The sequence below is a fragment of the Mercenaria mercenaria genome, chromosome 7 (genome assembly GCF_021730395.1).
Source record: "Mercenaria mercenaria strain notata chromosome 7, MADL_Memer_1, whole genome shotgun sequence".
Lineage (NCBI taxonomy): Eukaryota > Metazoa > Mollusca > Bivalvia > Venerida > Veneridae > Mercenaria > Mercenaria mercenaria.
In genome coordinates, this window is record NC_069367.1 from 17,130,563 (window position 1) to 17,155,272 (window position 24,710).

Genomic DNA, 24,710 nt, shown 5'->3' on the forward strand with positions numbered 1-24,710 from the left:
TGCATTGCTTTGCCTTGTGGTCCGTTGTGTTATATTGCCTCACTTTACATTGGCTAGGGTTGTGCATTTGACCGCATCCCGGTGACACCCGGGCTGGGTTGGATTCACAATTCGAAGTTCAATGGATTGCGCAGTTGTGTTGTTTTTGCAAGCCTTGGGTTGGTGCGTCTGTTCTCCTCTTGGTCGACGGATTTTGCTGTGCTTTTAACGACTCTACACGGTGAGACCCTTGTTGAGTCATGAGCGGCCGATCAACTCCCAATATTGTCAATATACTTTTACTGAATTTAATTAAATTATTACAAAATGTATTATGCGTATGTTTAACTATTGTTGTAAGTATCAATGCATATTCTTGATGAATAAAGAGTGTTGTATGAGATAATTGGTTTTTATTTTGAGTAATAAAATAACTGAATACTATTGTTATATAGTTTCCTGACTCTAAGTCAAATATATTATGCTCTGTTATGTAACAGAATAGGCTAAAACATTATAAAATTTGATAAATATCAAGGGCAATAACTCTACTGAAAATCACTGAACTGGAACATGCCTAAGTTATGTGAAAGCCGGCTTGGCACTGATTACCCCTGTAAGGTTTGGTGGAAGTCTGCCCATTAATATAACGGATGTGGCCAAAACATTATACAATTTGATGAAACAAGCGCCGCAGCTGAAAATCATCGAACCAGAAAATGCCAATGGCATGCACATGAGGCTTGGCAATGATCATTTCTGTAAGATTTGGTGGAAGAGAAGTGGCCAAAACATTATAAAACTTGATGAATCAAGGGCCGTAACTCTGCTGAAAATCAACAAATCAGAAAATGCCGACGATATGCACAACTAGGCTTGGCAATGATCACTCTTGTGCAGTTTGGTGTAAATCTCTCCAGTGGTGTTGGAGGAGTTGCATGGACAAACTGTGACATACAGACGGACAGACAGCCAACAACAGCACTAAATCAATTTGTCTTCCCCACTACATGTGGGAGACATAACAACAATACTATGTTTCATGACTCCTGGTCAATTCTTTTTTGACATGCTACAAAACTTTCAGGCTCTATAAGCATACTTTTAAGTGTCAAGTGCCATAACTCTGGTCTAACTTGGTGAATTCCTTACTTCACAGGCTGAATAATAGTACTGTGATGCTTGATGACTCTGAGTCAAACACTTTTTGAGATATACATGACACAAAGTTGAAAGGAAAGATGGACATCTTGATGGACATAAGGACAACCGCAAAATGTGCATCCACAAACAAGAGCTGTCAGTGGACAGCGCGCTCGACTATTCTCAGTGCTTGATAGTATAATATAAGCTATGAGTAAAACTATAACATTACAATAAGCATATTCTAAGTCGAAAAGGGGCCATAATTCAGTCAAAATGCTTGATAGAGTTGCCTCCTCCCTTTTACAGACTGGGGTCATGATGGTAAACAAGTATGCAAAATATCAAAGCAATACCTCAATGGACTTTGAAAATACTTAGGGTGGTACGCAAATTTTAACATTTATTCTAAGTCGAAAAGGGGCCATAATTCAGTCAAAATGCTTGATAGAGTTGCCTCCTCCTTTTTACAGACTGGGGTCATGATGGTAAACAAGTATGCAAACAAGAAACGCGGCAATGCCACAAAACCAGGTTTTCAACACTTTTCATAAGAATAAACAAGAGTGCCAGAATGTCACAATATACGCCCGTCACAGCAAATTTCTTTACTCTAGCACCTGTATTTGCAGATGTAATTTTAATTTTGTGGTTGTTTAGTAATCATTGTAATTCTTTTGTTTTTCTAAGTCCACAAAAAAACTCCTTACCAGGTAGAGATACCTTAAAATACACCTAAAATTAGAAAGTAACAACTATGTTGTACCACAGAAAAGTGGTCTTGGTTTTTCCCTACGGTCAATTATAAAAAAGTTACAATATAAGTTATTTATAGTAACAACTAAGGGAAGTTAATCTTAAATTTTTTTTTTTTTTAAATTAAAAAAAAAAAATACAAAAAAAAAAAAATTGTAAGTCCACACAGAAATCCTTACCAGGTAAAGATTGGTCAAAATACACCTCAAAATTGGATGTAACATGCATGTTGTACTACAGAAAAGTGGTCTTGATTTTTCCCTACGTCTAGTAATGAAAAAGTTACAATATAAGCTATTTATAGTAACAACAAAGGGAAGTAATTCTAAAGAAGGGAACTGCGCAAGACACTTCGTCTCATGATGGTGTATAATTGTGCCAAGTTACATCAAAATCCCTCTATGCATGAAGAAGATATGCTCCGGACAAAGTTTTCATTCTTGTATCCTTTGACCTCTAAGTGTGACCTTGACCTTAGACCTAGGGACCTGGTTTTGCGCATGACACTCTGTCTCATGATGGTGAACAATTGTGCCAACTTTCATCAAAATCCCTCCATGCATGTAGAAGATATGCTAACCCTAACCCTAACCTAACCCTAACCCTATATTTAGTAACAATGACCTTGACCTTGATCCCAGAAACCCCAAAATCAATCCTAGGCTACAACTTTATATAAGTTTTCTATACACCAAGTTTCATCATGATAGCTCATTCCTAAGTTAAGTTATTGACCGGAAACCCTTTTTTCTATTTTAAGTAACAGTGACCTTGACCTTGACCCCAGAAACCCCAAAATCAATCCCAGCCTTTGTCTTGATATAAGCTACATACATACCAAGTTTTATTCAAATATCTTTATCGAAACAAAAGTTACTGACCGGAAACCCTTTTTCTATTTTAAGTAACAGTGACCTTGACCTTGATCCCAGAAACCCCAAAATCAATCGCAGCCTTTGTCTTGATACCAAGTTTTATTCAAATATCTTTACCAAAACGAAAGTTATTGACCGGAAACACCAGTTTGACGCCGCCGCCCGCCCGCCCGACCGACATCTACCCCAATCTAATAACTCAGGTTTTCGTTGAAAACCTGGTTAAATATCAAAGCAATATCTCAATGGACTTTGAAAATCCTTGGGGTGGTTACGCAAACTTTAACATTTATTCTAAGTCGTAAAGGGGCCATAATTCAGTCAAAATGCTTGATAGAGTTGCCTCCTCCTTTTTACAGATTGGGGTCATGATAATAAACAAGTATGCAAAATATGAAAGCAATATCTCAATGGACTTTGAAAATATTAGGGGTGGTACGCAAATTTTAACATTTATTCTAAGTCAAAAAGGGGCCATAATTCAGTCAAAATGCTTGATAGAGTTGTCTCTTCCTTTTTACAGACTGGGGTCATGATGGTAAACAAGTATGCAAAATATCAAAACAATATTTCAATGGACTTTGAAAATATTTGGGGTGGTACGCAAACTTTAACATTTGTGTGACGCTCACGCCGGGGCGAGTAGGATAGCTCCCCTATTCTTCGAATAGTTGAGCTAAAAAGCAGTTAGAGTTAGGAGACATGTTATGTCAACTTGCGGTATGAGCCTAGAAGGTTATATAAAGTTTCAATGAAACATCTTCATTGATTTCAGAGCTATTCAAAGAATACAATACTTTGTCACATTTTCTAAGTCCAATGTCCAGATTTAATGTTTAAAAGGGGAATTATTTTGTAAAATAAAACATTTAACAATACTTGATGTATAAATGCATTATGATCCAACTAATGTTTAAGCAATATTGAAGAAATTGCAGTTTTGGGATATTTTCCATTTTCCAATTGCAAAAAGGAAAATAACTTTGGACGCAGAAGTCAGGACCCAATACGTAAATTTTACTTTTCATCCTTTAAGCCTCTTTTGAAATTCCAAGACAATGTCTTCATTAGTTTTAAAGTTTTCAAAGAAAATAACAATTTTGCCACATTTGAAGTAAAATGGGGTAAATTCTGTAAAAGAAAAGGTAAAAATATGGAAGTTGAAGTGTAAACCGTTATGATCTCAATATTTTGTGTTAAGTTTCAATATGTTTGAGAAGTACTGAAAGAAATGTCAATCTTTGGAAATTTTTCAAGGGAAATGGGGAACAATTTCATCAAAAGTCACAATTACAGGACCAAGCATGCAAACTTGTCTTATGATCCTAAAAACATATGTCTACCAAAGCAATTACACAAATATGGAACACATGTAGTATTCATACCAATGGCTCTAGACTCTGGTCTTTCTGTTTCTCCATGAAATGTTTTAGATCTTCTTGGAGTCTGCACTTCAGCTCTCGACTTTGATACTGTTGGGGTTTGAGCTCTTGACCTGCCTGACTGTCTAGGTGTTCGTGATGTTTGCTGTACTGCTGGTTTCCTGGGTGTATGTGCACTGTCTCGGATCTGTGATCTAACTGTCTGGATGGGTGTGCCCCGCCCAGACATATTGGGAGAGTTCTGAACACTTGATCCATGACTGTGGATTGGAAATTGGCAAGATAAAATTGTAATTCATGACAATGCATATGGGTTTCAATTTTATACAGTATTTCTGTTATGTAGTAAGTTCCATCATGATACAGGAAAAGAGTATAAACTACATCAAACGAAAAGATCCCTCTACAACCATTGCCATGTATTTATAAGTATCTCCTATCTTGTAAGACTAGCTTCTCATATATTGTACAAACATTCTTAACATGACTACTCTAAAATATATTCATTTACAATCAAATGTAGTATCCTAAACAATTTGAACTTTACACAGTTAAATATTTGCTGTACAATGTCAAATTTAAAGTACAGTTGAGTCCACTTAATACGAACTCGCTTGATATGAATTTTCAGATAAAACGAACAAAGTCCGGATTCCCCGGCCGAGTCCTTCTATTTTTTTTTCTAAAATTATTTTGGTAATAGCGAACTCGCTTCATACGAATAATCGGTAGATACGAACACTTTTTGAAAGTCCCAATTACCTTAAATGTTATAATTTTCCATCTTTTCATATGAATTAATTTTAGAAGTCGGTGGACATTTCACCTTTGTTACAACTGACTATTTAATAGTTTGCACTGTACAGTGCTGATATTTAATCAAAGTAAAATAATAGTATTGTCAACATTGTACCGCGTGGTAATTAGACAATTGAGTAGTTCACAATTATTCAAAAACAAATACTCGGTCCTTTGTGTATCCAAGATACTATCTTGTCAATATAAACAATTTAAGTAATTGACAGGTCAAGATTTAAAGAGTTGTAAATAATTTTAAACACATTATTGACCTTCTTTTGTTGACACAGGTAGGTTGTGTCTTACAAAAGATTATACAGTACAAGCTTCTTAATAGAAATAATGTTGGCGGTGGATATAATTTGGCGTTCTGGACCTCGACCGCACATTTCAATTTAAATGCATACAGTTTTGTGTTTAAGTAGGACTTCTGTTGAGTAATTTCAATGTTATCTAAATAAATTAACTTAACAAGTTTAAATCTATTAACTTCTTCCATATATCGGAATTTATTCACCGATGACACTGGTGATACTGCCCAACTTGCATGGGCAAATTTTACGGTAAGTCATACAATCATTAATACGAATTTCTTTTGATACGAACACATTTCCCAGGTCCGTATGAGTTCTTATAATGCAAGTTTGACTGTACTAATCATTAAACATACAGCATTCTTTCTTACTCACAAGATGTACAAGGCAAATGGTAGTTTATTTGGCATCAAAAATATGTTTTTTTCCAACTAATAAATAACTGAAAGTCATCAAAGTATCTTGTATTTACCTTCGAGGTGTGAAAGTTCTATATTCCTCGCCTAGACTCCTGTAAGCTCCTCCGCTACTCTGATCAGAGAGAGAATCTTCATCAAGTGGAAGCTCTCCAAATCTACTGATCATTCTCTCTGTGATATCTGATACCAGCTGCTCACTGTAAAAAATTCAAAATAAAATTATACATGGTTGCATTTCAAACTGCAATGCCATTGTCAAACTGACCTTAATTTACAGACACTGGGATCAACAATTTTCTCTTAGTTAAAAATGTTATAACATTCACCTTATCCAAGGCCTCCACTGGGCCTCAGAAAGTTGTAGCCAATTTTTGAGAGAAACTGCCAAACTGAAGCTAAATTACTGAAATTTGGCCACAGTTTAATAAAATCCTTGTCGCCACTTTGGAACATCTGTAGCCAGTTCTTTGAATTTGTAGCATTTGGCTATATTTGCGAATGGCAGAGGAGGCCCTGTTATCATTGTTCTCATCATGTTTTGTTATAGAAGTTTTCCTTGACCTACAAAATTTCACAAAAGCAATACATGGATGGCCCTAAATATAAAATCTTGACTTTTCAAAGGATGTTAGTTCTTAACTAGAGATTGCTTTTGAAACAAAAGTGCTCTGAAAGCATTGCATCGCTCACCTGGCCTAGTTCTTACCACAGACAACTTAATACCTTATTTGGCAGAGTGTATTATTAGAAGTCACCTGGCCTAGTTCTTACCACAGACAACTTAATACCTTATTTGGCTGAGTATATTATTAGAAGTCACCTGGCCTAGTTCTTACTACAGACAACTTAATACCTTATTTGGCAGAGTGTATTATTAGAAGTCATAAATTTTAACGTAGCTTCTTTGCTTTGTTACTCACAGAATCTGATGTATATTGCTATTAATTAGTGTCTTGCGAATATTATGTTATTACATACCCTGTGAAATATGAGAATTGGTAAAATAAATATTAAAAAAAAAACTTCAAAAAAAAAAACAAAAGAAACTTAGTACCTTATTTGACTTAGGTTTAATCAAAACAAACATTCCAATCATGTTTTATGTAAATCAGGTAGAACATCACCTTTTCTTTAATGATTTGACCATGTGACCTGGTTTTTAATTCAAGTGACCAAGTTTTAAATTTATCCTAGATTTTAAACAGACAAACATTCTGACCGAGCCTCAAGTAGACCACTACACAAAGCTACATTCCAAATATCAAAGCTCAAGGGTTTGAGGTTATAAACAAACAAGGAGCTGCATTCAGTAAACGCTTGATGCCCCCGGTGGCATCCTTGTCGATAGATTTTGCACCTAAGTCCACAACGAGGTCAAGGTCAAGGTCAAAGTCAAACTGAGGTCAGGTGATGTCTGAAGATGAGGAATGGTCACAGGTTACATTTGCATTATTATCAAGTCATTCTAGTAAGGAGTATTGATGCTAGCTAGACGAAACGGTCCCATTTGGTTAACCTCGTACGGACGGACGAACGGACCGACAGGACAATCACTATATGCCTCCCGGATCAGTAGAAGCCGGGGGCATAAAAATGTTTGATACCAGGGGTATAATTTGAACAAACTTGGTAAAGGACTTCTAGGCAGTGCTACATATCAAACACCTTATCTCTGGGCCTTGCAGCTTGAGAAAATAAGTTTTGAAAAGTTTTTCCTAAATAAATCTATGTAAAATAAGTGAACCGATTTTGGGGACCAATTTTGATCCTATGGGCATATCATCAAAAAAACTTTACCAGATAGAGGACCATTACGGCATTAAGGGGTTTAAGACAAGAAGTCCTCAATATAAATCTTTGTTAATTAAGTGAAGCCCAGAGCCGGGCAAATGTCAACCTAGGGGTATGATCTTAACAAACTTGGTAGAGAACCTCTACACAATGCTACATTCCAAATATCTTAGTTCTGGGCCTTGCAGTTTTGGAGAAGAAGACTTAAATTTTTCTTTTTTTTGTTGCCATGGCAACAAGAATTTTGCATGAAATGGAATTCTTTCTATAATTTTGGTTAAGGACCATCTAAGGAACATCCACACCAAGTTTCACCAACTTCTACCAATGGTTTTAGAGGAAAAGATGTTAAAAATGTTGACGCAAAACGACAGACCATGCATCTACAGTAAACCTCACTTATAAGGAACTCGGATATAAGGAACACTCGGTTATAAGGAACAGTTTTCAATTCCCCGATCTTATCCTTCTTTATTCAATGTAAAAATCCTCGGTTATAAGGAACTCGGTTATAAGGAACACTCGGTTATAAGGAACACTTTTACCAGACCCAAAGTATGAAATTCAATGCAAAACCCCTCGGTTATAGCGAACAAACATAGAGAATAACAAGAGCTGTCGGAGGACAGCAACGCTCGACTATTTAACAGCCTTGTCGCTTGAATGAATAAGAAAGTCGAAAAAGGGGCATAATTTAGTAAAAAAGTAAAATAGGGTTATGGAACCTGCATAGTGCTTATCAGCTCATGACAGTGGACAAGTGTATGAAGTTTCAATCCATTCCCATTAGTGGGTACTGAGATACCAGCTTACATATAAGAATTTAACCCAAAAACTCCTAAGTTGAAAAAGGGGCATAATTTTGTAAAATGCAAAATTGAGTTATTGACCCTTTGCACTGCATTTCATATCATGACAGTGAACAAGTGTGTGAAGTTTCAATCCTTTCCCATTAGTGGATACTGAGATAACAGCTTACATACAAAAGCTTAACCAAAAATTTCTATGTTGAAAAAGGGGCATAATTTTGTACAAAAGCAAAATAAAGTTATGGGACCTGCTTTGTGCATGTCAGATCATGACAGTGAACAAGTGTGTGAAGTTTCAATCCATTCCCATTAGTGAGTACTGAGATACCAGCTTACATACAAAACCTTAACCAAAAAATTCTAAGTCAAAAAAAGGGGCATAATTTTGTGAAAAAGCAATTAGAGTTACGGAACCTGTGCAATGTAAGTCAGTTTATCACAGTAAATAAGTGTGTGAAGTTTCAATCCATTCCCACAAGTGGTTACTGAGATACCAGCTTACATACAAAACCTTAACCAAAAATTTCTAAGTCAAAAAAGGGGCATAATTTTGTAAAAAAGCAAAACAGAGTTATGGAACCTGTGCAATGTAAGTCAGTTTATCACAGTGAATAAGTGTGTGAAGTTTCAATCCATTCCCACAAGTGGTTGCTGAGATACCAGCTTACATACAAAAACTTAACCAAATCGGGACGCGGACGCCGACGCCGACGCAGACGCCGATGCGGACGCCGACCCATGGGCGAGTCCAATAGCTCTACTATTCTATGAATAGTCGAGCTAAAAATTATTTAAAACCGGAAATAAACAAGAAGAATCGCTGATGATGTCAGAGGAACTAGATTGTTAATTCTAAACGCGTGTTGCGCCTGTTAGTCAAAAGGCGGCGGATTTTTCGATGACTTTTTGTGCTTCTGGCCAATCAAAGATGCATGCTTTCCAATAGATGCATGGTCGATTAAGGTAGTATTGTGTGTTTAGGTAATCTAATCAACACGAGATAAACCACAAATAATTTGGTTTTGATTTATTGTTCTGAATTTGTTTTTTTAACACGTGGTCTACTTAGATATTTTGAATTCGCCGCTAATCGCGATAATTGGAATTAGAATGCTGCAGGGCAGTCACAGGACTGAATTGTTTTGTTTTTTATAGCCGTTGCCGAAACAACTAAACAATAATTGGCTCACCATGTTTTCAAATGGATACGATACGAAATATATTCCCTTGGCTGGTATCGTTTGGTCATTTTAAGTATAGAATTTTTTGTGCAAGATAAATATTAAAAATGAACAGAAATACGCTACTTCCTCACATAAAGATTTATGGTCGGCCCGGAATGTGAACACATAGCCCTTTTCAAACGTCAGTCATATAGCGTACGTAATACAAATCGTGTTCGTTATGCAAACCTCGTTACAAGGAACTAGTTCGCTATACGGATATAAGGAACCTCGGTTATAAGGAACAATTCTTAGAGGTCCCAAGCTGTTCCTTATAAGCGAGGTTTACTGTATACCAATAGCTCACAATTAACAAAGTTTAAAATGCAAAACAGAGTTATGGAACCTGTGCACTACATGTCACCTCATCAAAGTGAATAAGTGTCATTAGTTTCAATCCATTCTCAGTAGTGGATACCAAGGTAACAAGTTATGTAAAAACTTACCCAAAGCGGGAAACCAAAGCAGACGTAGATGCTGATGCACTGTTCAGTGCAAAAGTCTGTTCTTTGAATAGTCATGCTATAAATATATTTAGTAGTGTACTGGCCCTTTTTGACAACAGAAAAGCAGGAAAACATTGTCCAAATATTACCTATAAGGGGCTTAACTCCACTATAAAATACTCAACTGAAAAATGCTCATAACATGCAAAACTAGCCGTAGTACTGAACTTCACATGTGTATAATACTGACCTGTAAGCATGATAAGCCATCACAGAACTCGCTCTGTCATCTTCAGCTTCATCTTTAGCTACATCATCAACATCAACTCTATCTGTCAAACTGAAATCTGGCTTCCATGATCGTGGTGCCATGTTGTATACTGAAATGAATTCAGTACCGTGTATCTGTTAAATTAAAATATCATCGGGCTCCACTTGTTGAGATCATACTGTTAACTAGTAAAAGTACAAGCTAATGCAAAGACTTGTAGCAATTTTAATTACTAATAAATATTAAAACATTATAGGGGAAAACTATTTCTGGACATAAGGGGATTTCCACACATAGAGGCTATATACTATAAATTTCGTGGTTTTGGTCAAAATGGCCATTTCGTGGATATAAATTCGTGGATTTCAACTTTTGAACATAAAATAAATGGGAATTTTACCTGTTCATTGGGATTAAATTTTGTGGACTGACTCAACCACAAAATCCATGAAAATTAGTCCCCCATGAATATTAATGATTTCACAGGATATGTGAAGTCACGAAAACATGTGACAAACTGTCCAATCAATAATCTGAACATGATCTTTAACTTACCTTGCCAAAGATAAAAATGAATAACATTTAAAAGGTAAAGTCAATTACAGTGGATCCTCTCTAATTCGAGTGTTTCCCTAACCTGCCATATATAGGTCGGGTTAGCAAAATAATGAAAATTGCGCACTTACGTTGCTAAAATAAGAAATAATCTATCTACTTCAAGCCTGTCAGCAACATATATAAGAAACATCGATTCCAAAATAATTAGGATTTTAATTTTTCATCCAGTATCCTGCCAGTGTATCCCTTTAACAATACTAGTACGGGTAGTTTCCTAAGGAAGTGCACATAATCATGTCCACTTCATAACCTTTAAACCTGCTTATGATCAAGCTAGACAAAATGCTTATTTTACATCGCACATGAAAAATGCCTATTACATGCTGATATCTTGATACGAAAAAAAACAAATAACATGGCGGTACTTACATTGGTAACTGACTTTTATTTTTTCTTCTTTATTTTTATGTTGTGTTGGTGTAAGGGTTCTCTCCTCTTGTTGTGAGGGCTGGACACCGACCATGAAGAAACTGTCTATACCTTTGTATGTATCTTGGGTCGAAGTCATTCTCGCTACATCTTTCAGAGCTTCACTCGGGGATTTAGTTAATAAACCTGGACTGATAGTAAATAGAAATAACATGTTATATACAGCAAAACACCAATCACCTGAGGTCACAAGGGGATGAACAAAATACTTGATTCAAAACATCTCAAACGTAACTAAGTAATTATCTTCTTGGTTATACAAAGCACTTGTAACAAGCTATCGTGATTTCTTTGATTTAATACAAACAAATTTTGATTAAAGAACTTTTTCTCTAATCTATCATCAATAAATAATATTGTCTTTATGGCTTTTTTTCAAAACCTTAGAACAGTTAAACTCACATATTTCACTCCAAATCAAGATTGCTTTAATTCTTTTCTCTCAATGTGAATAGATTTTTTATATTAAATACTTCAATGGTATCTTAGCATAAAACCATTTTTTAAATTTTTTTCTCTCTCCCAAAACTGTCACTTCAGCCAACTTTGTCAGTAGGAAAAATATATTTTTGGCGTAATTTTTGAAAAATTAGACCTTATTTAAGGATAATAAAAAAATGTGAAAAGATTCTAATACCACCCTCACAGGCAATTAAAATGATACATGTGTATATTGTTTATATTTGCATCAAGTAAAATCTGTAAATAATCTCATTATTAGCTAATATATATTGGCACTCACACACTGACATAACTGAAAAGAATATCACATTATTTTCATAACTTGGGAACATTTTGTTTTAGCTGATTTACTACGACTGCCAAAGGTGCAAACAATGCCAACACCAAAGCTTAAATATGCGTGTAAAAAACAAAGAATAAATTAATTCACAGGAACAGTTTGTGTGTTGTGTTTGGGGGAGGGGGGAGGTTGCTGTGTGGGGTAAAGTTGTCAAGGGGAAATGATGTGATACTTTGAGACAAAATCAAGAAACAGAGAGTGTTGTGTGTGTGCATGTGTGTTGGGAACATTTGCATGAAATTATTTTGAATCTGGGCAAGAGTAGGTTTTTAAAGTTTTCCATATAGCCTATTCAGACTGTACTTTTAAAAAAATCATTATGGCTGGATGGATTTGTTAAAAAATCACCTATGGAACACTGCTGTCAAATTATTTTGAAATTAGGCCAGCAGTTTGAAAAAAGGTTATAAAAGTTTTCCATATAGCCAAATAGGGTACACTAGCCCTGCCTTCAGGCAGGCATGATTTTTTAAAGAAATGAACAAGACTTGAAGATATTTGGTAGAGGGTCACCCAAGGAACAACGCTGTGAAAATGTTTTTAAATCTAGTTAGCAGTTTCTGACGAGAAAGTTTTGAAAAAGTTTTCTATAAAGCCATACAGAGAATGGCAGCCATATCTTTAAACAACAAGGAGCTGCGTTCAATAAACGCTTGATGCCCCCAGTGGCATCCTTGTCAATAGATTTTGCACCCAAGTCCAAAACAAGGTCAAGGTCAAACTGAGGTCAGGTGATGAATTCATTCTTGTAAGGGGTATTGTTGCTAGACGAAATGGTCCCATTTGGTTAACCAAGAGATGGCCTATATAAAGCAACCCAAGACCAAAATGAGGTCAAGGTCAAACTGAGGTCAGGTGATGTCTGAAGATGAGGAATGGTCACAGGTTACATCTGCATTAGTATAGTCATTCTAATAAGGGGTATTGATGCTAGACGAAACAGTCCCATTTGGTTAACCTCGTACGGACGGAAGGACGAACGGACAGACGGACAGGACAATCACTATATGCCTCCTGCATCAGTAGATGCTAGGAGCATAAAAAGAATTATTTGCAGGAATTTGCTTGATGGTCATGAAAGGAACATTGCTGTCAAAAAATTTTGAAATCAGGCCAGAAGTTTCAGAGATGAAGATTTTTTTTAGAGTAAAATTCAACAGCTACTGTTGTTCAACAGATGAATTTTTACAGCTGTCAATCTGTTTGGTCAAAATTACAATTAACTACAGTTCTGTTCTTATGAAGTGTGCGGCATATAGTTTACAGAGGAGCTGAAATTTTGAAACACCATGGCAGACTCAGATATTTCATAAATATTATTGTATAATACTACACAAGGACCACAATGAAAATAAGAGATTATTTCTCTTTTTTTGTGTCATCCTTTGTGTTATAATGTTTATTTGAAATTACTCGAAATAAAAATAAACACACATTGCCTCCTCTTTATGTTTAATAATTACCTTGCAAACAATTCTATCATAACAACAAATGTAACAAAATAAAGTGATCATAAGTTAAATAATTAATAACTTTGTATGTCAAAAATAAGTAACCTCCTCAACGGGACCGGGTACGCCTGAGGCTCCTGCCCAGCTGATGAAGGTTAATGAACTTAACTGCCTTGCCAACAATTCTGAACATACTCAACAACAAAAATTAAATATGACAAAAATAAAGTTATCCGTTAAGTAATTAAAACCTAATTCAATCTTAAATACGCAGTAACATTTTCAACGAGACAGGGTAGGCACAGAAGCTCCTGTCAAGTTGGTTTGAAGGTTCAATTCCATTTACATAATATTATAACAAGATGGGATAGTATTATAATAAGATGGGTTGTAACGGCCGCTCTAATTAAACTTGATAGGGTAAGCGCGAGGGCTCCGACCAAGTTGATGAAAAATTCACTCGACGGGAAGGAGACCAAGCGTGACATGCCAGTCAGTCCGAATAAGCAAAAGTCATACCTTAACGGAAAATATGTAACTGCAACGCAATGCAACAACTTAAACAAACTAAAGGTTAAATACCAATTGCGAGAGAAGTTCGGGACTATAAACAAGCGAGGCTCCATTCAAGCTCATAGTCTTTTTACTCACGTTGTTGACGTCGAAAAACAAATCATCAAAAAGAAAGATAAGCAACCTTACATTACCTAAATCCAATTATTTACTAGTGTTTTACTGTTTATTAATGCCTGTTACACAACCCCGAGCAATATAGGTCCTACCACACTATAAGAATCGGTCATAATACTTAACTAGGGAACGGCATCAAAACTGTGGTATTCTACTGCAATCTTACACTACATTACTAAATATTTACTGTAAAAATCTTTATTTTATTTAACGATGCCTTTTTTGCGCAACGCAAAGCAATCTAGGTCCTACAGTACTATAAGAGCCGGACAAAGTGATCCAAAGCAACTTCGAGTCATACGACTTTATTAAAGAATGGCATCAAACCTGCAGTATTCTATTGCAATCTAAACTAATTATTTACTGCCGAAAACTTTGTACTATTTACTGATGCCCTTTACGCAACTCAACGTAATTTGGGTCTTGCCGTACAATAAAAACCGGACCTGTTGACCCAAGGCAACTTCGAGTCACAACAGTTTATTAAAGAATGGTATCAGACCTCTGATATTCCACTGCAATCTAAACTAAATACTTCCTACCGAAAACTTTGTACTACATACTGATGCCTTTTACGCAATGCAACGCAATCTGGGTCTACCGCACTATAAGACCCAGACCTAGTGACCCAAAGCAACTTCGAGTCATAACATTCTATTACAGAATGGCATCAAATCTATAATATTCCACTGCACTCTGAACTAAATACTTCCTACAGAAAACTTTGTACTATTTACTGATGCCTTTTACGCAATGCAACGCAATCTAGGTCCTACCGTACTATAAGAGCCGGACCTAGTGACCCAAAGCAACTTCGAGTCATAACACTTTATTATAGATTGGCATCAAACCCGTGACATTCCACTGCAATCTTAACTAAATATTTACTGCAGCAAACTTTGCACTATTTACTGATGCCTTATACGCAATGCAACGCAATCTAGGTCCTACCGTACTATAAGAGCCGGACCTAGTGACCCAAAGCAACTTCGAGTCATAACACTTTATTACAGATTGGCATCAAACCTGTGATATTCCACTGCAATCTTAACTAAATATTTACTGCAGCAAACTTTGCACTATTTACTGATGCCTTATACGCAATGCAACGCAATCTAGGTCCTACCATACTATAAGAGCCGGACCTAGTGACCCAAAGCAACTTCGAGTCATACCACTTTATTAAAATATGGCATCCAGCCTGTGAAATGTCACTGTAGTCTTAACTAAATATTTAGTGCAGAAAACTATGTACTAATTACTGATGCATTTATACAATGTAAAGTAATCTAGGTCCTACCTAGCTATAAAAGATATACCTATTGATCCAAAGCAACTTTGAGTCAAAACAAATTATCAGAGAATTCCATCAAACCTTTGGTCTTCTACTGCAATCTTAACTAAATACCTACTGCAAAATTTTTATACTATTTACAGATGCCTTTTTTGCAATGCAAAGCAATTTAGATCCTACTGTACTACGAGTGCCGGACCTAGTGACCCAAAGCAACTTCAAGTTATAACACTTAATTAAAGAATTGCATCAAAACTGTGGTATTCTACTGCAATCATATAAATACTACATAAATAAATTTTCACTGAAAAAATCTTTATACTATTTACTGATGCCTTTTATACAACACAAAGCAGTCAATGTCCTACCGTACTATAAGAACCAGACTGAGTGATCCAAAGCAACTTCGAGTCATAACACTTTATTAGAAAACGGTATCAAAACTGTGGTATTTTACTGCAATCGTAGATAACTAAATATTTACTGCAAAGTGTTTACTATATACTGATGCCTTTCATGCAACGCCATGTAATCTAGGTTCTACTGTACTATAAGACCCGGACTTAGTAACCCAAAGCAACTTCGTGTCATAACACCTAAAACATTATGCTATTATGTATTGTAGTCTTAGGCAAAGCAAACTACACAACAGCGATTAAACTCGTACAAGGAACGGTTTGCAAGAACGTATGTGGCAATTGCAATGCAACAAGCTAACTACATTATTGAAGCTGTCATGTCCCCTCGGGTACGAATTGGAAACGACCGACGAGAAATGATAGCTGAATGTCTAACAAAGATGCTCTAGATTAGATATAACTATAAACGCTTACTAAATGCATTTAATATAGATATCACGCAGTCTCCCCCCTGCCAACTTGAATTCTCCAGTAATATATCATGATAACGTAGAGCGACAATTAAATTATTGTGTCGTAGGCTACCATAAAAGCATAAAATAAATAATTTTATCCCTTCAAAAGCAAGTTCCATAACAAGCTTTAAAACAATATATTTGTAATGAACGTTATCAGATTGAGAATCCAGAGTATACAAACACTTGGCATTTAAACGCACATAATTAAATAACACACATTAAAATTGATAACACATCTTATGTTACTGTTTATCTCCACACTTGCTGAATGGCATATTATCCGTGTTCCACATCTAATCATTGTCTTCAGCAGTCCAATACTTCGAGCAAATATATGTGAAATCGTCTTTGGAAACCTTTTGATTTATTTGTACACTCATCCTCGTCAAGTAACGATCTGAAATATATGACTAGAGCAGAAAATCTGTCTCAACTCTCCTACTGAAACAGCTCGAGATAGAGAGAGGATAATATAATAATGTTGACAAAATGAACATATATGTAAATTATGTGGAACTGGTAAAGAAAACTAAATGCACTTCCTTTTGCTATGTCCTTGTTTACAGAAATTAAGAGCAAAGCATATTCAAGGAAATATTGTATCAATTTATGTCTACTCATTTATTATCCTTATAAGCCGTAGCAATAAAACTACAATAAAAATGTTGCCATGTACGCATACAATGATTTCATAGAACGTAAACGTTTGCTTTAAATATAATAATATGTACTATATACATGAAACTAAAGTATACAAGTTAATAGGTTTATATTATGAATAAGATTTGAATTTACGTCCCGTATTCCATAAATGTATACTGCTGATTGTATATACATGCATATTTTAATTTTGGGCCGGTGGCCGCTACATTAAACAAGAGCACCGCCTTGCGGGTGCTGACGCTCATCTGATTTTTTTTTGTATAATAGAAATATTGTCCTACCCATGATTTTCTAAGTCTAAAAAGGGCCATCATTCTTGCAAAAAGCAGGATAGAGTTATGTTTCTTGATGTACAGTGTCCACTTATGATTGTGAAAAACTGTTGCAAGTTTTAAAGCAATAGCTTTGATAGTTTATGAGAAAAGTTGCCTTAAACATAATACTCAACCAAGAAAATGATTTTCTAAGTCCAAAAGGGGCAATAATTATTGCAAAAAGCAGGATGGAGTTATGTTGCTTGCTGTACAGGGTCAGCTTATGATGGTGAACAAGTGTTGCAAGTTTCAAAGCAATAGCTTTGATAGTTTAAGAGAAAAAGTTGACCTAAACATAAAACTTAACCAAGAAATCTGATATTTTCTAAGTCCAAAAGGGGCCATAAATCTTGCAAAAAGCAGGATGGAGTTATGTTTCTTGCTGTACAGGGTCAGCTTATGATGGTGAACAAGTGTTGCAAGTTTTAAAGCAATAGCTTTGATAGTTTAGGATAAAGCTGACCTAAACATAAAACTTAACCAAGAAAACTGATTTTCTAAGTCCAAAAGGGGCAATAATTCTTGCAAAAAGCAAGATGGAGTTATGTTTCTTGATGTACAGGGTCTGCTTATGATGGTGAACAAGTATTCCAAGTTTCAAAGCAATAGCTTTGATAGTTTAGGAGAAAAGTTGACCTAAACATAAAACTTAACCAAGAAATCTGATATTTTCTAAGTACAAAAGGGGCCATAAATCTTGCAAAAAGCAAGATGGAGTTATGTTTCTTGCTATACAGGGTCAGCTTATGATGGTGAACAAGTCTTCCAAGTTTCAAAGCAATAGCTTTGATAGTTTAGGAGAAAAGCTGACCTAAACATAAAACTTAACCAGGCAACGCCGACGCAGACGCCGACGCCGACACCGACGCCGACGCCGACGCCGACAACCGCTCAAGTGATGACAATAACTCATCATTTTTTTTCAAAAAATCAGATGAGCTAATAAACTTCGTCATTATCATTGTCATATTGAAACTGGACGGAAACGCATTTTATAAAACAGAACATTGCAAGCGGCGCCTTTGTAATCTCATTATGGGGTGTGGCGGGTGGGCAAAATTGTCAACTTTACATGTACTCGCTCAGCCAACGTACAAAAACAGACAGAGAGCTGCACGAGAATTCTCAGCTTTTTATGCAAGTTTAACAGACTGTTTACCGATATCAAATTTAACTAGCTACAGGCTTGTATAAACTCGGGTACCAATTTATAACGATAAGCGCGAGGGCGTATCGGTTCCATAGCAACGGACGTGACATTTGATTTCACTAAAAATAAATCAAATTATTTTAAAAGAAAAATAATTTTTATTATTTGAAATTACTCGAAATAAAAATAAACACACATTGCCTCCTCTTTATGTTTAATAATTACCTTGCAAACAATTCTATCATAACAACAAATGTAACAAAATAAAGTGATCATAAGTTAAATAATTAATAACTTTGTATGTCAAAAATAAGTAACCTGCTCAACGGGACCGGGTACGCCTGAGGCTCCTGCCCAGCTGATGAAGGTTAATGAACTTAACTGCCTTGCCAACAATTCTGAACATACTCAACAACAAAAATTAAATATGACAAAAATAAAGTTATCCGTTAAGTAATTAAAACCTAATTCAATCTTAAATACGCAGTAACATTTTCAACGAGACAGGGTAGGCACAGAAGCTCCTGTCAAGTTGGTTTGAAGGTTCAATTCCATTTACATAATATTATAACAAGATGGGATAGTATTATAATAAGATGGGTTGTAACGGCCGCTCTAATTAAACTTGATAGGGTAAGCGCGAGGGCTCCGACCAAGTTGATGAAAAATTCACTTGACGGGAAGGAGACCAAGCGTGACATGCCAGTCAGTCCGAATAAGCAAAAGTCATACCTTAACGGAAAATATGTAACTGCAACGCAATGCAACAACTTAAACAAACTAAAGGTTAAATACCAATTGCGGTTCACGTTTGCGTCTATTATGACAACGCGCGAGCTAGGTCAATCGGGCTTACAATAATGTTAAGTCAAAAAACGTTTAAACTGATACCGATTAACGAATCTAACGCCCGGTCACCTTCCAAGTCGATAGAATTTTCCCGCCACAATAAATTTTCAGAAATTTATCCCCCAAAATTTTTATCGATTGGAAGCCATGTTCTTAGAAATATAATCTTTTAAACACAGTTGCCAAATGCGATAGCCCAGCCCTGCAGCAAAGATTGTATTTACCTTATGATGTCTTTTAGCAGACAGAATCTTTCTTTCTTTAATTTATTTTTATTCATTTATTTACTTATTAATTCATTTATTAATATATTTATTTTAATTATTTTTGTTTTGTTTTCTAATAATATAAGATGTTATTTTCTGTTCAAATACTGTCTTCTAATGTTGTAGTTGTTTATTAGCAAAATTATCCACAAAGACCCGCGGTTCTCTTCATGACTTACAAAACATCTAAGTGGCAACTGTTGTGGCAATGAACTGTCAATACGCTACTTTTAGGATGATAACAGTAACTCTAATGTTTATTTTAAAACGACATATTTATTCTGTACGTACACGGCCGATATAAAGGTCACGAACACACCTGTTTAATATAAGCTACACGCCTCGTTGAATATGCCATGTCGATAAAGTAGAATGCTTGACATGTAACCGTTTACTCTATGTTTTTAAATTGCTGCCACTTATTCATCATTAAATATTTTTCTATACTGTTTTTTTGTGTTTTCCGGCCAAAAGTTTGAATTATGTGCATAAAGTGTTTTACATGTATTTACTATAAAAACTAAGCAGTTATTTATGATCGTGCCATATAAAATTTCACATGTAATCCTGTATAAAATCAGCTGTTTTTATGTAATTTTGTTGAACTTTCTGTCAATAATTTATCAAAAATGCTATAGAATTCCAGCTATATTTATTCTCTAGCGGTGCTGTAAGTTTGAGGCCATAATATTAAATAATGAATTTTACACGCATGTTTTTTATGTACGTGACGCCCAAATTTCGCGTGAGCCGTTTAAATAACTAATTACTAGTTTCTTTACTGTTTATTTACTTATACAGCTTCACTACTACATTTTTCTAATATTCACTGCTAAATTTTCCTATGATGACTACCTCTTTCATACCCAGTTGTCTCGGACCGTGCACCAACCAGTATGTACTTTTGCCGTCCGATAATAAACCCGTTCATCCTAGATTTTGAACTAACCTTACCATAAAACTAGGTCAATGTAATGATTCAGTTTCTACGGGACGATACTAATAGGCGATACAAATGGGCCCGCAACCCTTCCTGCTTCATCTTCCTTATTTCTTTCTGTATTATACAAGGATTCAGTGCAACCGAGCAAAGATTTTTTGAATTCGAAACAATCGAGAATAGGAAACTCTTGGTTAAAACCACCTATCTACTTTACCGTTATCACGTGCATATCGTTTCAAAGCGTTTATATTAGCTGGTGATTTGGTCGAGTTAATTATCCGAACTGAAAAACTCATCTTTGTGACCGCGATGTTTGAAGGAATTTACTTGCAAAAAGAGGATTTTATACCATAATGCCGCCACACCCACTTTGAGAATTATTATTAGCACATGGAATATTGCTGCTTATACAGTTATTAGAAAGAACTACATCAGAATTTGAAAGAATTTGTTCAAAGTCAATAACAATTGACCCACCAGAATAATCCTGTAGTAGTCTGTTTCCTCTATCGTCAATGTCACCAGTGTTGACTGTTCGACCTTCAGGTGCCACAAGTTCGCCAGCAGGCCTGCTTTCAAGGTTACACTCGTCGGCTTTTCATTTACGACGGACCTCTCGTATTACGCCTGTTCTCTTCATTGTCGGTTGTTGTCAGACCAGCCCGCTTCTCTTATTACAACCTCTCGGCAAGCGTAGAGAATTAAATTCTTTATAAAATTGTCAACTCAAAATTGTCAACTTTACATGTACTCGCTCAGCCAACGTACAAAAACAGACAGAGAGCTGCACGAGAATTCTCAGCTTTTTATGCAAGTTTAACAGACTGTTTACCGATATCAAATTTAACTAGCTACAGGCTTGTATAAACTCGGGTACCAATTTATAACGATAAGCGCGAGGGCGTATCGGTTCCATAGCAACGGACGTGACATTTGATTTCTCTAAAAATAAATCAAATTATTTTAAAAGAAAAATAATTTTTAATATGACATGGATTTATTTAACATGCATAGTTGCACTGCTGAAAATGGTTCCGTATACGGGAGTGTACGCATTCCGTATACTCCTAATATACAGGCGTATACGGAAACATTTTTCCTGTATATGGAACATTCCATATACGGGAATCCCGTATTCTTTAACTGGACATTCATGTTTTTCTTACATGGATCTGTTCATTCATACTTAGCATAAAATCGTTTCAACAGTTTATATCAGTATTCAAAGTTAGGGATTGTCAAGATCCAAAAGTATGTTTAAGGCGTAGGGTTTGATCATACTTTCAGGAAAGATACCTTTTATATGATATTCGTATATCAGACATATACGGGACCGTATACTCCCGTATATGCACATATTTTTCGCAGTGTTGTTCATTGCTATCTGTATGTTGTTATATATATATTGCCATGAATATATACATTGTACACATAAATAAATCTCTCTTTTTTCAACTTTTATCTGAAAGCAAATTTCAAAGAGACTTATTAACATGTATGTGAAATTGCATTTCAAAATCTTACTTTTCCATTCTAGATGATGCTCGGCTTGAGCCTATTCTGCTAGTTGTTCTTGAACCTGGCCTTGACCCTTGCCTACTTGCTGTTCTAGACTGAGCTCCCTGTCGACTCTGTGTTCTGGTACCAGTCTGAGGGCGGAGCTTTCCAGTGGATGGGCGTGACGGAGCTGAGTCTGGGTGATTCTTGAATGATTTAGACTCCACCTTGGACAGATCTGATTTTTCTTTTGAAATATTTTGCTGCTTTTGGGACAAACTAGACTTTTCTTTTGAAAAACTGGATTTTTCTTTATGTCCAGATGTTGCGTAAAAATCTTCCTTTTTCACTCCATTTTCAATGTCTTTTAATTTAACCCCAAGAGCATGAGAATCTCTATCTGATATATTGTCACTGTTATCTTTAACTGTTCTAGATGATTTTAATCTTGCTGATTCTGTGGTTTGGGGTTGTTTGGTAGTAGATATATCCAGACTAGATCTAGCACTTTTTCTGCCTGATTTTCTTCTTGAGGATTTTCCAGAACTTGGAGGCTTTACCTCAAATTTTGATCTCCCTGATGACTGATTTCTACAACAAAATAACAAAATGTTAATGAAGTTGAAATCTTAGACATTGTTGTTTTTCATTAAAAGAAAATTGCAGACACCAATCCAAGGACAACTTTGCATTGAAAAATCTTGCTATTGATACATTTAAAGGAATCCTTTTTGACATCATGTAGTTACATTAATTATTTGCTTCTTTCTGTTCTACTTTAACATTATTATCAATGAAGATGGAAAAATCAACTCATTTACTTGAATACAAAAATAGTATAAAGAGAAATCATTAATATTTGTACTAGGCTAATTGTTGTAGATTTTTCAGTTGTGCAAATCCATAAAATTAAGGAAATTTTCTATTTATCTCAACTTCAGAATTTGAAATCCACAAAGTCATGTCCCCACGCAACTGTCAGTCCACATAATGTATAGTATAAATGTAAACCAATAAATTGTTTCTTTTGGAGAATTTGCCACTCAACATAGAAGGCTCAAAACCCCACTTTCATATAAGGAATCTACACCACTCACGGGCTTACAGCAGGGCCCACCCGTGCTTAAATTTGAAATAATGTAAACTGCATCAGTACCGTCATCCTACGAATATAACACGCACATTTTTTACCGAGATTCTGGTCTCGAAGGACTGATGCGTCCTATATATGGGGATAGAAAAAGACCAAACATTTCCCCCAACTCAAAAATTAAGAAAATCGATCTTTGTTTAGACCCCGTACCTTTATATTGAAGAGAATTCAAGGGGAGTAAACCCTTACAGAAGAGAATGGCCTGCTGTGTACTCTTGCTGTGTACATACAGCGTATATGATGCGTACATGATGTGTACTGAAATCAAGGGCTTTAAACAGTACGCAGGATATACACCGCACATACACCGATAGTACGTTTGTAGTACACTTTTGACATGCAAATGAGCTCTGCCACGTACTACTTGCTGCGTACATGCTGTGGACTACATAGTACACAGGATGTACGCTGGAGGAATTTAGTATGCGGGAAATAGTACGCAGCATGTACGCGGCACATACACTTTTCACATGCAAATGAGCCTGCGGTGTACTACCCCTGCGGCGTACATGCTGTGTACTCCTGCGGCGTACATGCTTTGTACTCCTGCTGCATACATGCTGTGTACTCTTGTGGCGAAACTGCTGGATAATCATAATGTAAATTCCTTACCCCACCAACTTTCGTATGCAAATGCTGATCATTTGGACAGAAAAAAACAGAAAAAAGACAAGTGACATGCATCAATAAGTATTTACCCTTACCAAAATAATGTAGATTGATGTTATCAAATAAATTAGTATGCTTTTCTTCATCCACTTTTCAATGAAATAAATCAATTTTTGTAGCATGTAATTTGGTAAACATTTGAAGAAAATGGCGTAACTGCATCAAGGGGAAACAACTTTAAGTGTTATGATTTATTATAGACGATGTGTGCGTAGTATGTATTTATTTTGATTAAAATCCATCTGAGAACAATCTAGGACTGGAATTATATAAGCATTTATACACTTTTACGTCCGTAAAAAGTAGCGCACCAAAAAATTTTGGATTGATTTTTTCCAATGGGGCGAGCGCAATTAGTCAAAAATGTTCTGAAAATATACGAGCAGCAAATCTGATGAACAACTTTTTAATTTGGTGAGGCCTTAATGAGTTAACATAATGAGCATTAAAGCCTTTATAAAACATGATAGAATGGTGTTTTGCTTAAGAGTATTCAAATAACAGTGAGAGCTATTTTAAAATTCAGGTGCTGTTGAGGCATTATCTTGGTAATTATTTCATGTGTTACAAAATGTAATGCAATGAAGTTCAAATAAGGCTTTTCAATTATCCAAGTTAGAAAGCTCCTGGATTAATTCAAAATGAAAAAGAATATATTTTTACACTGCATGCAAGGTTCTGCTCAGAAATCACTAAGATGTAAGCTTCACAAATGAACATTGCAAATAGTTTGGCAAATTTTCATTGTTCAGAATACCGGTAATCTGAACTATTCTATGCTATTAAGATAAAAGTTACTAGGAAATCAAGTTCTTGCTTCCAAAAAAAAAAAAAAAAAT

At 35.6% G+C, this 24,710-nt stretch overlaps 1 protein-coding gene across 3 annotated transcripts in view; it reads right to left on the minus strand.

Moving 5' to 3' along the window:
- LOC123554826 (zinc finger B-box domain-containing protein 1-like) overlaps positions 1–24,710 on the minus strand; it is a 113,606-nt gene that overhangs the window by 12,411 nt on the left and 76,485 nt on the right. For all 3 annotated transcript variants that reach the window (XM_045345182.2, XM_045345181.2, XM_045345183.2), the window contains 5 exons: positions 22,077–22,640; positions 11,194–11,384; positions 10,186–10,315; positions 5,720–5,863; positions 4,139–4,395 (listed from right to left, as the gene is read on the minus strand). In XM_045345182.2, coding sequence (XP_045201117.2) covers positions 4,139–4,395; positions 5,720–5,863; positions 10,186–10,315; positions 11,194–11,384; positions 22,077–22,640 — 1,286 coding nt within the window. The remainder of the gene's footprint in view (positions 1–4,138; positions 4,396–5,719; positions 5,864–10,185; positions 10,316–11,193; positions 11,385–22,076; positions 22,641–24,710) is intronic.